Raw genomic sequence first — 12,624 nt, forward strand, 5'->3', positions numbered from 1 at the left:
TCCTAGGGCACTGGAGGTCTCAAGGTTATTACCTGCAGCATCCCCACCTTCAGGACCATCATTTGGGCGTTTGGAAATTCGAGGAACAGTGCTGCATTTTGTTTACTTATTCCAAACCACTGTTTTCCTTAAAGCAGGGGGGTGTTATTTGTTTCAGCATATCAAATTCCTGATTTCACGGGCGTCACGGGTTAGGATGAGCTGAAGTGAATACAAAGATGATTGAAAGAGAAATATGTAGCGAACAGTGGTTTTGGCAGGCAAGGCTGGGGGAACACGCTGAAGATGGCTCTCACGGGCTATAGGGTGGAGCAGCATCTCAGTCCATGCCTGCCCTGGCAGGTGGCTCAGATCCACTCAGCCATTTACATGCTGTACCACCTTTACAAGCTGCACCACCACTGATGTCCCCATCCCCAAGAGGGGGAGAGTAGATCCTCGCAGCTGCGTCTTTGGGTCATTGGGAAGTCCTCGAGTCAGTGCAGGCAAAGACCTGTGATGTCTGAGGCTGATCACCATGAGCACCGCCTGGTGTTGGCCTGGGGACGGGGTCCACTCAGAGCTCAAGGCCTCCACCCCTGTTCTTCTCATCTGCTTTGTGAACCTACCTGCAGCCTCTTGCTGACACCTCCCAAGGTCAGCATTTACTTTGTCAATTTTATCCACAATTCTGGCACCTGGAAATTGGCTTGGAAATTAGGACCACAGAAAGGAAATTCTGTTTTCTCTGCCCAAAAATGTCCCCACCCTGCTGTGTTTGGGTTTCCCTTTTCATCCTTTGGCTTTAGGGTAAATATCCTCAGAGAAGCCACCCCGGAGGTCAAGGGTGAGATGGGTTTCCCCAGACAACTTCCCCCCAACCAGTCCCCCACCCCGGGCTTGACTTATCCCTCCTCGCCCATTTCTAGACACTTGCCATCTGTCCTCCCAGCTGTGCTGGCCTCAGGCAGAGGCTGTGCCTGTCTTGCTCACGGCAGAATCTCCTGTGCCTGACACGGTGCCTGGCACACAGTAGGTGCTCAGTAAATGTGTAAGGGGTTTCCATAGATTGAACACCTGGTCACCATGGCCTGTTTCCCCCAGTGGAGCCCACACCTGTGACCGTGAGGCTGCAGGGGTTCTGCCCTCCGTGACTCCCCAGCACCCAGCTCAGCACTTGGCACGTAGCAGATGCTCAGGAAATACTTTTGAACACGTGAAATAATTCCATTGCCAGTGCCTGTTTGTCATCGGCCTCCCCACCTAGACATTAAGCTCAGCCAGGTGGGCTGACTCTGTCTGGTCCCCGGCATCTGGCAGGGCCCCTGGCACACACAGAACACTGATGGACTCTCTGCGATCCAGGCTTAATGGCAGGATCACTGGGCAGGCCCTGGGGTGGAGATGAGCAGGGCGGCCACTGCTTTGGGCCCAGTGGTCTGAGAAGACCCAGGCGAGGAGGCTGCATTGAGCTGCATTGAGCTGAGATGTAATTGGTTCATTGGGAAAGGCGGGGAAAAGCATCACAGCAGGGGAAACAGCCCTCGCAAAGGTGCATCTTTCAAAGAAAAGGTTGAGGTGGTTATGTAGTCTTGTATTTGGAAACTGGGGCTCACCTGTAGGCAAACAGTTTTCCTGATGGAAGGAAGAAGATGACTGCCGAGCAGCCTGAGGCCTGCCTGTGAGCGGAGGGAGAATGGGAGAAGGCGGGGGGCATCGCTCAAGTGTTTTGCTCTGGGAAGGGGAGGCAGGAAAGGCTATTCTGAAGGTGGAATTGACAAAGATCTGGCAAATTAGGCTTGGTGGAAGGGGACTGGGGGCTGGCCTCCTCCCTTTCTGTCCATCTGGTAGACTGGAAGCTTTTAACCTGTGTTTATTGGAAGACGCTCTAGTGGGAGAGCCGCACAGAAGAATCTCATCTGAGTGGATGTTAACAGGGACCAGGAGGCACTTAGCAAAGGCTAACAGGAACCACAGAAAGGAGCCTGAGGTGTTGGGGGCAGAGGGAGGGCGCTTTCCTTGGTTGGTAAGTTAAGCAGCATTTGGTGAAGGGCAGGAATGGCTGGTGGGAGCTGACTTAGAGAGGGGCGTTCTATGTGGAGGGGCTTTCCAGATACGTCACAGAAACGACTGCTGTAGAATATCCACGGCGTGCACTGCGCTTTAGCTGTGGTTTATGTACATTGCTTAGCAGAGTGCTTTGTAAGAAAGTTGGGCCTTGCCAGTGGACCAGGCCCCTAAGCCCGAGGCACCTGCTAGCTCACTCACTGTTTTTGGTCTGTAAACTTGAGCCTGGCATTGGCTGTGGCTTGGGCCTGGTGTCAAACCTTTGCCCAAGACTCACTGTGTGTTTGTGTGTTGGGCAGCGCTGGAGAAGAAGATGGCCGGCAGGCAAGGCCGAGAGGAGCTCATCAAGAAGGGGCTGCTGGAGATGATGGAGCAGGGTAAGTGGGACCCGCCCCTGGCTTGGAAGGGCACGGTGCTGGGAATGCGGAATGAAAAGTCTCACATGAATCCAGGAAGCCCATCAGAAACGGAGTAGAATCAGAAGAGGGCCGTGTCCATATGAAGCCTGCAGGGTTGGAGAAATGCCTCATATCAGGAGCCATTCCATTGGTCCAGCCCCCAGGGGCATGGGAGACCCCCATTACTGAGCTGAAGAGCTCCCCCTCATGACACGACTGCCTGGGTAATGTCTAACAGTGCTGGCTGTGCATGAAAAAGTTGGTGGTTTATCCCAATTCCTTTAAAGTGGCAGCAATGGTTTTTTCAGCATTAACTTTTTTTTTTTTTTCATATTCACATTTCAATTCTCCATCTGCGCAAATTATTTTTAATTCCACTATAACCTACTCCTACTACCGCCATGTAGGAAGCATTCAGGACATGCTGGGGCTGGGTGGGGTATTCCGCACGCCCTGTCTCATTGGTCTTCCCAGCTTCCCTGAGGATGGGGGCAGTGGTTATCCCATTTGCAGATGAGGAGTGTGAGGGTCTGGGTGGTGACTGCCCCAAGTCATAGCAGCCTGAGAACAGAGACGCAGAACAAATCCTCCTCTCTTGGTCTCTGGTCTAGAGAGTTTAATCTCAGTGGTGTCTACATGATCGTCTTTGTTTCCATCTTTCAGAAAGGCCAGTTATTATCACTCATGCAATTAACTGAACAGAGTTCTTTAATTCCCAAGTCTTTCTCTTTGTGATGGATTCCCGGAGGTGTGAGGCCCAGGACTTGGATGCTGACACTAGCCGTTGGTGCTTTCCGGTTCCCTGAGAGGCTAAATCTTGGTTAGGAAGTTTCATAAAACCTCACTGCCTCTGGAAGACTGTCTGGAGCTGGACCAAGCTCTGGCCTCCTGATTTAAGGAATCTGGCCATGCACAGCCAATTTCCTGAGGCTTGCATGAATATATTGAGTTCCTCTCTCCCTGCTTCAGCCTTAAAATATTACTAGTGTCTTTGTAATTTGGCCCAAATATCAGGAATTAGGAAGGAAGCTCATGAAATAAATGAATCCAGATTTTATGCAGCAGGGCCTGTCAGCGCACAAACCCGATTGTGGGCCCAAGCCTTTGTCATCATTTCCTTTCTTTAGACTCAAAGAGTGAAGTATTTTGATGATGCTATTTTTAGGGGAAATCTACATTGGAAATTGCTTAATAGTGATAATAAAACCTTACATGTGCGAGGAAAGCTTGGTGTCAAGTCCCGTGGCACTCAGATGTTTAACGCTCTGTTGTGATACTCAGATTTGGTGGAATGCAGTTGCTGAGTTAGAAATCTGGAGGATTTTAATTTGGATGGGACAAAAAAGTGCCAAACTTCGGCATTTTGAATATGTTGCCAACAGGCATGACTTTGGATCTTAGGGAAGGAGAAAGGAAGATGAAAACAATGCTAGGGCCTTTTTTCATCTATTTAAAAAATATATTACTTTTGTTGAGGAAAGAGTAAGTATATAGACTTGATTCCTCTCAAAAATGAAGCTATAGTTTGAATAATTAAAGGGGAAAACTTCTAGGAGCATTGGCTTTTTTCCACTCTGAGTTTTTGCAAGATGAGTTTTTCTGATGAAGTCGGAACAGAGGCTGGAGACGCATGCTTGGCTGCGGCCAGGCTGACAGCATGGCTTTCACCCTGCTGCCGTGGGAGCCTGGTCTCTGGCTTCCGTGCCTCTGACGGCGACATCACACACCCGCGGTCTTACAGAATCACTTTAGATCAGGGTCGGCAAACCTTTTCTGGAGAGGGTCAGATAGTGCATATTTTAGGGGGCTGTGCAGTCTCTGTTGCAACTACTTGTCTCTGCTTTTGTAGCCCAAAGGCAGCCAGAGACAAATCATGCATGAGAGGGCGTGGCTGTGTCCCAAGAAAACTTATGGCCACTGGCCTTTGAATTTTATATAATTTTGTCAACCATTTAAAGATGTCAAATCCAGGTGCGGGGACTGGAGTGGCCTCCATGTTGTGGTTTGTTCATCTCTACCTTCCATACTGTCTCTCTTGCTAAATGATTATGGACCAGGGACTAGAGTGACCTGAAACACAGTCTCTTTCCTTGAGAGGGCAAATGCGCTCCTAAATTGATGCCATGACATTTTATTGAGGGCCCACTATGTGCCAGGGTCTGTGCTAGCTGCTGAGGACACAGGTGAGCAAAATACTGTTCTGAACACACATCCAGTGGGACCATTAGATAATCCCACATAGAGTCAGCTACTCACGACGGCGATGAGTGTGGTGAAGGACATGGCACCCTAAGAACACGAGACAGGACCTGACCTGGTCCTCCGGGGCCGGGAGATGGTTGCGTGGGGTCCACAGGTGGGCAGGAGGACCTGGCCTGATTCTCCGAGTTTGTTGCATATTAGGATCACCTGGAGAGCTTTAACAATCCTCCACCGCTCAGGCAGCAGGTAAATAAGATGCTCTGGGCGTGGGACCCAGGCAGCAGCGCTTCCTCATCCTCCACAGCTGATTCCAACTTGGATGCAGGAAGGTTGAAAAGCCAAAAGACAGGGAAGCAGGGAGTGACTTCCAGCCCTCAGGAGCAGCAAGAGCAAGTCCCCGCGGTGGAAGGGACCTTGGGATGGTGGGTTGTGCTGGAGGAAAGGAGAAAGCGGGAGAGGGGCTTGGGTCAAGACGCCTCCCATGTTCCCTGCCCACACAGCGGCTGGGGTGGCAGAGGCATAACCACGCTGCTGTGGAAGGCTGGGGCAGCCACAGTGCGAGTGGGTGGGGTCTGCCAGGAGCCCGAGTGTCTCTGCAGGGAAATATCAGGGACGGGGCAGCAGGGGTTGCTCTGGGAGGGGACTTGGACTTGCTGTTCACGGTCGACTCTTCTGTGCTGCTTGAATCCTTTACTGCGTGCCACCTGTAATCAACGTGCAGTAATAACAGGATCCACGCAGATGCTTGGCCACAGGCTCCGGGCTAAATCCTTCCCTGCACCGCGGTTTCCGTCCTGCACTGGCTTCAAAAATGCCTGTTCTCACTGGGTCGACCTGAGGTCAGACCCTCTTGCAGGATGACTGGAATTGGTGGTGGTGGCTGTGCACCTGCCCTCTCCGGCTCAGGGGAGGACCCGGCGTGAGGGCTGCCGCTCCGGGGTGGGCACGCAGTGCCGCCGCCTCTGCTGTGGGTGTGAGGACTCTCCAGGGTGAGGAGCAGAAGCGCTTTCCTGGCTTTGGGGTTAAGGAACCAGCTTCAGCCACCGCCTTCCACTGCCGGCAGGGACGCATCTGCAGCCGGGGGCGCCCTCCTGTGGCCGGCCAGGCTCATGAGCCTCCCTGCAAGGTGGCCGGGACTTCCTGCGGGACAGGCCCTGTGAGGCTGCGGGAGTGGATTGTCAGGGCCCCGGAGCCTCATTTGAACCCCCTCAAAACTCACATTTGAACTTCCTTGGCCATTACAAATCCCAGGATTGCCCTCTGCCCTGCACACGCGCACGTATGCACACTCGCATGTGCATACACGTCGGACACCCTGGAGCTTGCCCTGAAGCAGGTGGGCAGCCTGGTGGAGGGAGCTGGCCTCTGGGAACGGCCGGAAGGAAAGAGCCCGCCAGCTCCTGGGGGTTGAGGCAGCGTCCAGGGCGTGAATTTGCTCCCTCTGGGGTGTTATTTTATGATCGATGGTCCATTTTATGGACCACTCCGACCCCATCCCCTCCTGTTCTGTGACTAGTCATCAGCTTGGACCTAGGAAGGACCCTGCTGGTGGCATTATTACATTACTAGATGTGTGCAGTGGGGCCAGTCGTGTCCCGGGGAGGGGAGGGGGACCCCTCTGCTGTCTTCAGTGCTCCTTCCGCCCTCCTCTGAGATATCCGTGACCAAGCGAGGCCAGACCAAATCTCTAGCAGAAGGGGTCCCCTTCCCCAGCCCCCTCGCCCAGCCCACGTTTCTCTGTGCCAGACACTGTTTATGTTCTGAATGGCTTTCCTCCATCTCCCTGTATGCGTTGACTTGGCATTTTCTTAAATAATTTAAGGAATTTCCTACCCTGTCATTGGGTATAAAAGAAGAGAGTTTGTTACTCTGTGCTGTGTTCAGTGACCTGAGATTGACTAGGCATTCTTTCCTCAGGGAATTGGACAGTGACAAATCAAGTCTGTCTGGTTTCCATGTGGTAGGAACGCCGGGGGACACATGTCTGCATGTGTGCACACCCATGCACGTGCACACATGTGCACCCACGTGTGCTTGCACCGTGCACATACATGTGCCATGACTGCACACGTGTGTGCCTGCATGCGCATCTGAGTGCATGTGCATGTCTGCAGCACGTTCCCTCTCACTGTGGCTGCTCAGGCGCACTGCTCTGCGCTCCCTTCTGCAGCCCTCGAAGGAGAGTGGCCAGGGGGAGGCTGACCTTCCAGGGAAAGGAGCAGGGCCTGGGCTCCCACCACTCCCCCCACCCCTCCCCAACCTGCGTTTCTTAGCAACATCCCTGCCACCAGGGCTATTTTGGGAACTGAAACTTTTCATTGAACATGATTATGAGCTGGAGCTCTGACCGCAGCCCAGAGAAGTCCTGCAAGGGCTGCTAAGCTGCAAAAGCAGGGGAAGGCTCAGATTGTGGAGGGGTGTGGTGCTTTTTTGAGTCTGGAGACCTCTGGGCCTTCCAGGTTCAATGTTCTGACCCTTTTATGGTGGTGGTTGTGATGAGTTTGCTGCTGCTGATGATGATGATGATGGAGGTATCCTTATTAACAGCAGTGACAGGCGTGGCAGCAAAAGACCTGTGCATTCTAAGGTTTGGCGTCCATAACTGCCAGTGGTGGGTGGCAGCCTTGCCTGTCACACAGGGTAGGTGTGAAGCTCAAGCTGGCGGAGCCCTGTGCTCCCTCACGCCAGCTCTTACATTCCCTGTGTGTGGCCAGGGCCCGGGTAAGCTGTGCTGTCGCAGTTGCATGTCAAGTACGAGGAAACCAGTCATGAGAAGGGGCTGATTTCAGTTTTGAGCTTTGTGACTTCTGATTTTGTCTACTTGGTGAGCTCTCTTGGCTTGTATCCGGGTTGGTGGGCTGTTATAGCTAAGGGTCAAATCTGGCTCAGGACCTGTTTTTATGTGGCCTTTGAGCTAAGAATGCTTTTTAAATAGGAAAGACTTTCATAAAAATTAAACAAAAACTCAAGGAAGAGTTGTAGCACGGGGCATATGGCACGTGGCCCACAGAGCCTGGCACGTTTGCCATCTGCGCCTTATGGGAAGAGCCTGCCAGCCTCGCCTGGACCTCTGGGCAACTGACGCGTCTGCATGGATGAGATCGTCCGGCCCTAAATCTCCAGACTTCCGGCGTGGCTGACCTTTTCATTCTCTCCGGAGGAGACATGCGCAGCAGAGGGAATCTGATCGGCAGTGATGACAGCTCAAATCTCTTCCAGGGCCCCAGGCAGGAAGTGGGTCTGGCGTGAGTCCTGGGTGTGGTGAGGACTCTGTGGAGGGAGAAACGGTTCTGTCCTAAGCCTGCTGTTAGCAGATGGGCCCAAAGGTGCAGACCAAGGGCCAGATCACTCTTGTCACCCTCCTCTTTTCGTTGTCAGAAACCATCACCACCAACATGACAGAAAGCATATGTAAAGTGCACACCTTATGCCAGACACATTCCATACCTGAGCTCCATTAATTCTCGTAATGTTGCCATGAAGCAAGCAGAAATATTATTCCCGTTTTATAGGTAAGGAAATTGAGATCCAGAGGAATTTGCTCTTTGGGCCCAAAATGCCATTTGCAGGTGGTGGGACGCATGATAGGGTGACTGTACTGTTGTCCAAACAGGACACTTTTAGGAGTGAAAGGGACACTGTTGAAGGACACAGGGATGGCAGGCAGGAATCAGAACTGACCAGGTCCTATGGACCCCGACCCTGAAGTAAATGTTGCCTCTTCCTTCGACTGCCAGGATGGGAGGCATGTGGGGGAGGCATGTGGAAGGAGGTCGGGGCAGGCTGGCATCCCCAAACGGCCACCGCATGGCTGTGTCGACATGTGCAGGTCACACTGCGCTCTGCACCAGGCCTCCAGGAACCGCTGTAGGGGTTGAGAGGAATCCTGCAGGGCCATGTGGAGGCTTTGTGCGTGGAGCTGTAACGTGCATCTCAGTGACGTGACTGTGACTTGCTGGCCGAGGGCCCTGCCATCCTACAGTTGGGTGACTGGGCCATTTATTTTGCTCTCCGAGTGCGGAGCCCCTCACCATTAAGGTGCAACCCCAGGGATGACAAGTGAAGGGCCGGACCCTCAGAGGCTGCAGCAGCCAAGCTTCAAGAGAGGGGAAGCACCAGATCCTTCCTTATGCCCTGCCAGTGCCTCCTCTGCTGGGAGGGCTGCCTGTCAACCTAGGGACCCCCGGCTCTGTGTCCCCTCCATCCATGGGTGTGCCCCCGTTCTGGGCTCACGGTACCATGTGTGGTCATCTGCGTGGCTTCCTTAGAGTGTGAGCGCCCTGGGGGCAAGGACTGTATCTTACTAACCTCCACCTTGCCAGAGTCTGTCACAGTGCCAGACACGTAGTAGGTGATCAGTAAACACCTGTGTAATGCCTGGCTGAGGGTCGAGTGGTGGGTGCAGAGGTGAGTTGGTTTTCTGCAGCCACAACCACCCCTGCATCTCAGAGGTCTACAGCAATCACCGTTCGTTGTTCCCTGGTGTGTGGTGGGGGGAGAGGTGGGGGACCACCCAGAGCCTAGAATGGATACTCCTCAGGAAGGCTCTTGGGATGGTGGAGGGGATGAAGGAAGAGAGGCGCAGGCCTGGCTGACAGCTGCATTTCCTTGTAGATGCTGAAAGCAAAACGTGCAACCCCGATGGAGGACCCCGATCTGTGCAGAGTGAACCACCTACTCCCAAGTCGGAGATGCTGACTTCAGAAGATGCCCAGCCTGGAAGCCCCTTGGCCACTGGCACGGACCAGGTCTCCCTGGACAAGCCACCGTCCTCAGCCGCCCACTTGGACGATGCAGGTACTGACTGGAGACCGCACTGAGCTGAGCTTCTCCTAGAATGGCCAGACGTCCCTACGGGTGTCCCTGGCTATAGCTTAGGCAACGGCCCTCGTAGAGCATTGTTCTCCAGAGAGCCAGGCCTGTGCTCGACGCGCTGCCACGCTGTGCTGCCTGGCTGGGTTGAAGGGTTTGCTGGGGCACTTTTCTCTACTGTCTCTTTTCAAGTCTGGCACAGCCAATAAGTGAAGGTACTTAACGACGTTCATCTCCCTGGCACACCTTCCCCCCCTCCCAGGGTGTCTTTGGGTTTCTCTGGGAGCTTCTAGGCAGGAAAGGGCTCTCTGGAGGGGCAAGTGCCCAGTGGGGGGATTTCAGTGACCCGAAAAGGGGTAGGACGTAGGGTTGAGGGACTTTCCTATGGCCGAAATCCTGCCACAGGGGTCCTCTTGGCCTAAAGGATGCTTCAGTCCCTGCATGTGTGTATGCCTGGGAGCTGGTCAGTGCTGATGCAGGCTCAGCGTGCTGCGGCCTATGCAGGATTCTTCCGATGCTTCTTGAGGGGAGGCGGGCTTGGTGCCTTGCTCCAAGCCTCAGTTTCCCTCTGTTAAATGGGAAAAGTAATGGACCTACCTCAGGGTTGTTTGGAGGGTGGGAGGAACTTAGCACAGTGTCTGCTGTGTAGAGCGACTATTATCAAAGGCAGTAGGGGCTTTGGGTAGTGGGGGTTGTTTTTATTTTAATTGAATAGACCAGGGCACCTCCCAAGGATAGGGGAGAAGAAAGGAAGGATAGAAGGGAGGAAAGCAGGAACTGGCCACAGAAACCTGCAGGCACTTCACCAGCTCCTCCTCCTCTCCCACCTGGCAGAGCGATTCTTTTGGAGCTTCCCTGTTGACTTGGAATCCTGTTGTCTCATAAAATTTCAGGCTATAAACAAGTCTCACACAGTTTGGGGGTGGGAAGGTAGACACGTCTCTCCATGAGTGTGGGAAGTTGGAAATCCAGGCCCCAGGACAGCCTGGTAGGCTTTTGCTTCAGAGCGGGTGCACTGTGCCTGGGACTTCCTTCTGCCACAGAAGGGTGACACCCACAGCCTCACAGGCCACCCGTCCACAGCACCCCTACAGCGCTAGCAGGCACCTGCTCAGAGGCATGCTCAGCCCTCCTCGGGGGTGGCTGTGTCTCTCCAGTTTCACCTGGCTTGGAATTTGGGGTCTGAGAGTTGGGACCCCTGGAGGGTCCCAGCTCTCACGCAGAGGCCCCCTCCACACACACAGGTCTCTGTGTGCCCCAAGTATCTGACTTTGGGGCTGGCATGGTTCTTACGGCTGAGCAGAGCCTGGCTTTCCTGCCATGGTGTGGCCCCCGCAGCCCAGCCCTTGCGTATGGCCCATGAGCCTCCCGGAGGGAGCAGGGCTGCCGCTCCCAGCCCCGCTGGGGCTCACACTTCTCCTTGGCAGTGGTTTCCGTAGCTCAGCTCGGCCAGTGCCTGCTCCCCTCAGCGCCGTCTTCTGACCTCAGACACAGGGTCTCGCTCGCTCTCCAGATGCTGGGTGTGAGGATGGGTTCCTGAGAGCAGAGTGGGTCTGTTGAGATTACACATTTGTATCAAGGACCGTCTCCTGAGTGAGGCCTGAGGGAGGAGTGGGAATCAGCCAGGCAGAGAGTTAGGTGCAGAGCATCGCAGAAAGGGGAATAACATGCAAAGACAGGGGACAGGAGCACACACCTTTTCTGAAAAGGGCCAGAGAGGAAAGAGCATCAGCGCTGCAGGCTGGAGGTGTCTGATGCAGTCACTTGCCTCTACCCTCATAGCACAAAAGCAGTGTCGATGGTGAAAGGGGGCGGCTCTTGTCAGCGGAACTGTAATGATTAAAAACAGCCCAGGGCTCGGTGAGGTGGGTCACACCTGTCATTCCAGCACTTTGGGAAGCCAAGACAGGAGAATCACTTGAACCTAGGAGTTCAAAGTCAGCCTGGACAGCATTGCATGACCCCATCTCTACAAAACAGTTTTGTTTTTTGTTTTTGGTTGACCGGGAGGTCAAGGCTGTAGTGAGCCTTGATCACACCACTTACTCCAGTCTGGGTGACAGAACCAGACCCTGTTTTTAAAAAAAAATTAAAATAAAAAACAGCCCACAGATTGGAGAGAGTTGGCCTGGCAGGTTTTCCCTGAGGGCAGCTGGAACCCCCAGGGATGGAGAGACAATGGGATTTGCCTTGTAGGAAGCGCTCTGCTGGTGACCTGGCAAGACCTGGGGGCAGGGAGACTGGAGACTGCGTGGTTCGCCGGGGACTTGTCTCATTCCCGGCTTCCCCAGTGTGGGTCTTGTGCTCCTGGGGTTCGTGAGATGACTTCTTGTGAATGGCATGTGGACAGACAATGAGAAAACATTATTAACGTTTAATTAATAATGAAAATGTTTAAACATTAATAATGAAAATACTTGAATTAGGGCAAGAAGTACTGACTTCTCATTTAGGGCAATTATAGAGATTTGCTTTTTCTTATAAACAGAGTTAAAAATGTGAATTCACTTAAAGTAAAATATAGCAAACAGAAGTATAGAAAGCACGGAGGAATGTCCAAAATGTCTAAAGCAGGAGCCACAAGTCTGGTTTAACAAAGACCATTCCATTCCTTAGGGATGCAGCTGGCTTATTAGCAGTTAGTGGCATTTGTCATCACGCAGGGTATAACAAGAGCTGACACAGGTGGCTGCCTGCAGGCAGGGTTGGGGAGAGTGCTCTGCTAATGACTCCACATTCATTAGCTTACTTAGCCCTGGAAGCAGCCCCCAGAGATCTCATGCCCATGATGAGATGCTGGCACACAGGTCAAACAACTGGTCCAAATAACTGGAAACAGAGGACATCTTTGACATCAGGTGAGACACATGCCTGAACTCCTTACTGAGCTGTGGGGCCATGGGCAAGTGACTTAACCTCTCTGATCCTGCTTGATCAGCTGTGAAATGAGGATAGTAGTCACACTGACCTCCCAGGGTTGCTAAAATTAAATTAAGTGATCCCCAGAAAAGACTTATCTCCGTCTTAACCCACACCGAGCACTTGGAAAGTGTTTACTGCTGCTGCTGTAGCATCACTGTTACTGTCACCATCATCATTGTCATCATCTGTCACCATCGTCATCTGTCGTCATCGTCATCTGTCATAATTGTCATCTGTCGTCATT

At 53.0% G+C, this 12,624-nt stretch overlaps 1 protein-coding gene across 6 annotated transcripts in view; it reads left to right on the forward strand.

The window, feature by feature from the left end:
* PHACTR3 (phosphatase and actin regulator 3) overlaps positions 1 to 12,624 on the forward strand; it is a 275,267-nt gene that overhangs the window by 173,580 nt on the left and 89,063 nt on the right. For all 6 annotated transcript variants that reach the window (XM_023231975.2, XM_023231974.3, XM_023231978.2 and 3 more), the window contains exons 3-4: positions 2,346 to 2,423; positions 9,261 to 9,443. In XM_023231975.2, the coding sequence (XP_023087743.2) occupies positions 2,346 to 2,423; positions 9,261 to 9,443 (261 nt within the window). The remainder of the gene's footprint in view (positions 1 to 2,345; positions 2,424 to 9,260; positions 9,444 to 12,624) is intronic.

The sequence above is a fragment of the Piliocolobus tephrosceles genome, chromosome 20, assembly GCF_002776525.5.
Source record: "Piliocolobus tephrosceles isolate RC106 chromosome 20, ASM277652v3, whole genome shotgun sequence".
Classification (NCBI taxonomy): domain Eukaryota; kingdom Metazoa; phylum Chordata; class Mammalia; order Primates; family Cercopithecidae; genus Piliocolobus; species Piliocolobus tephrosceles.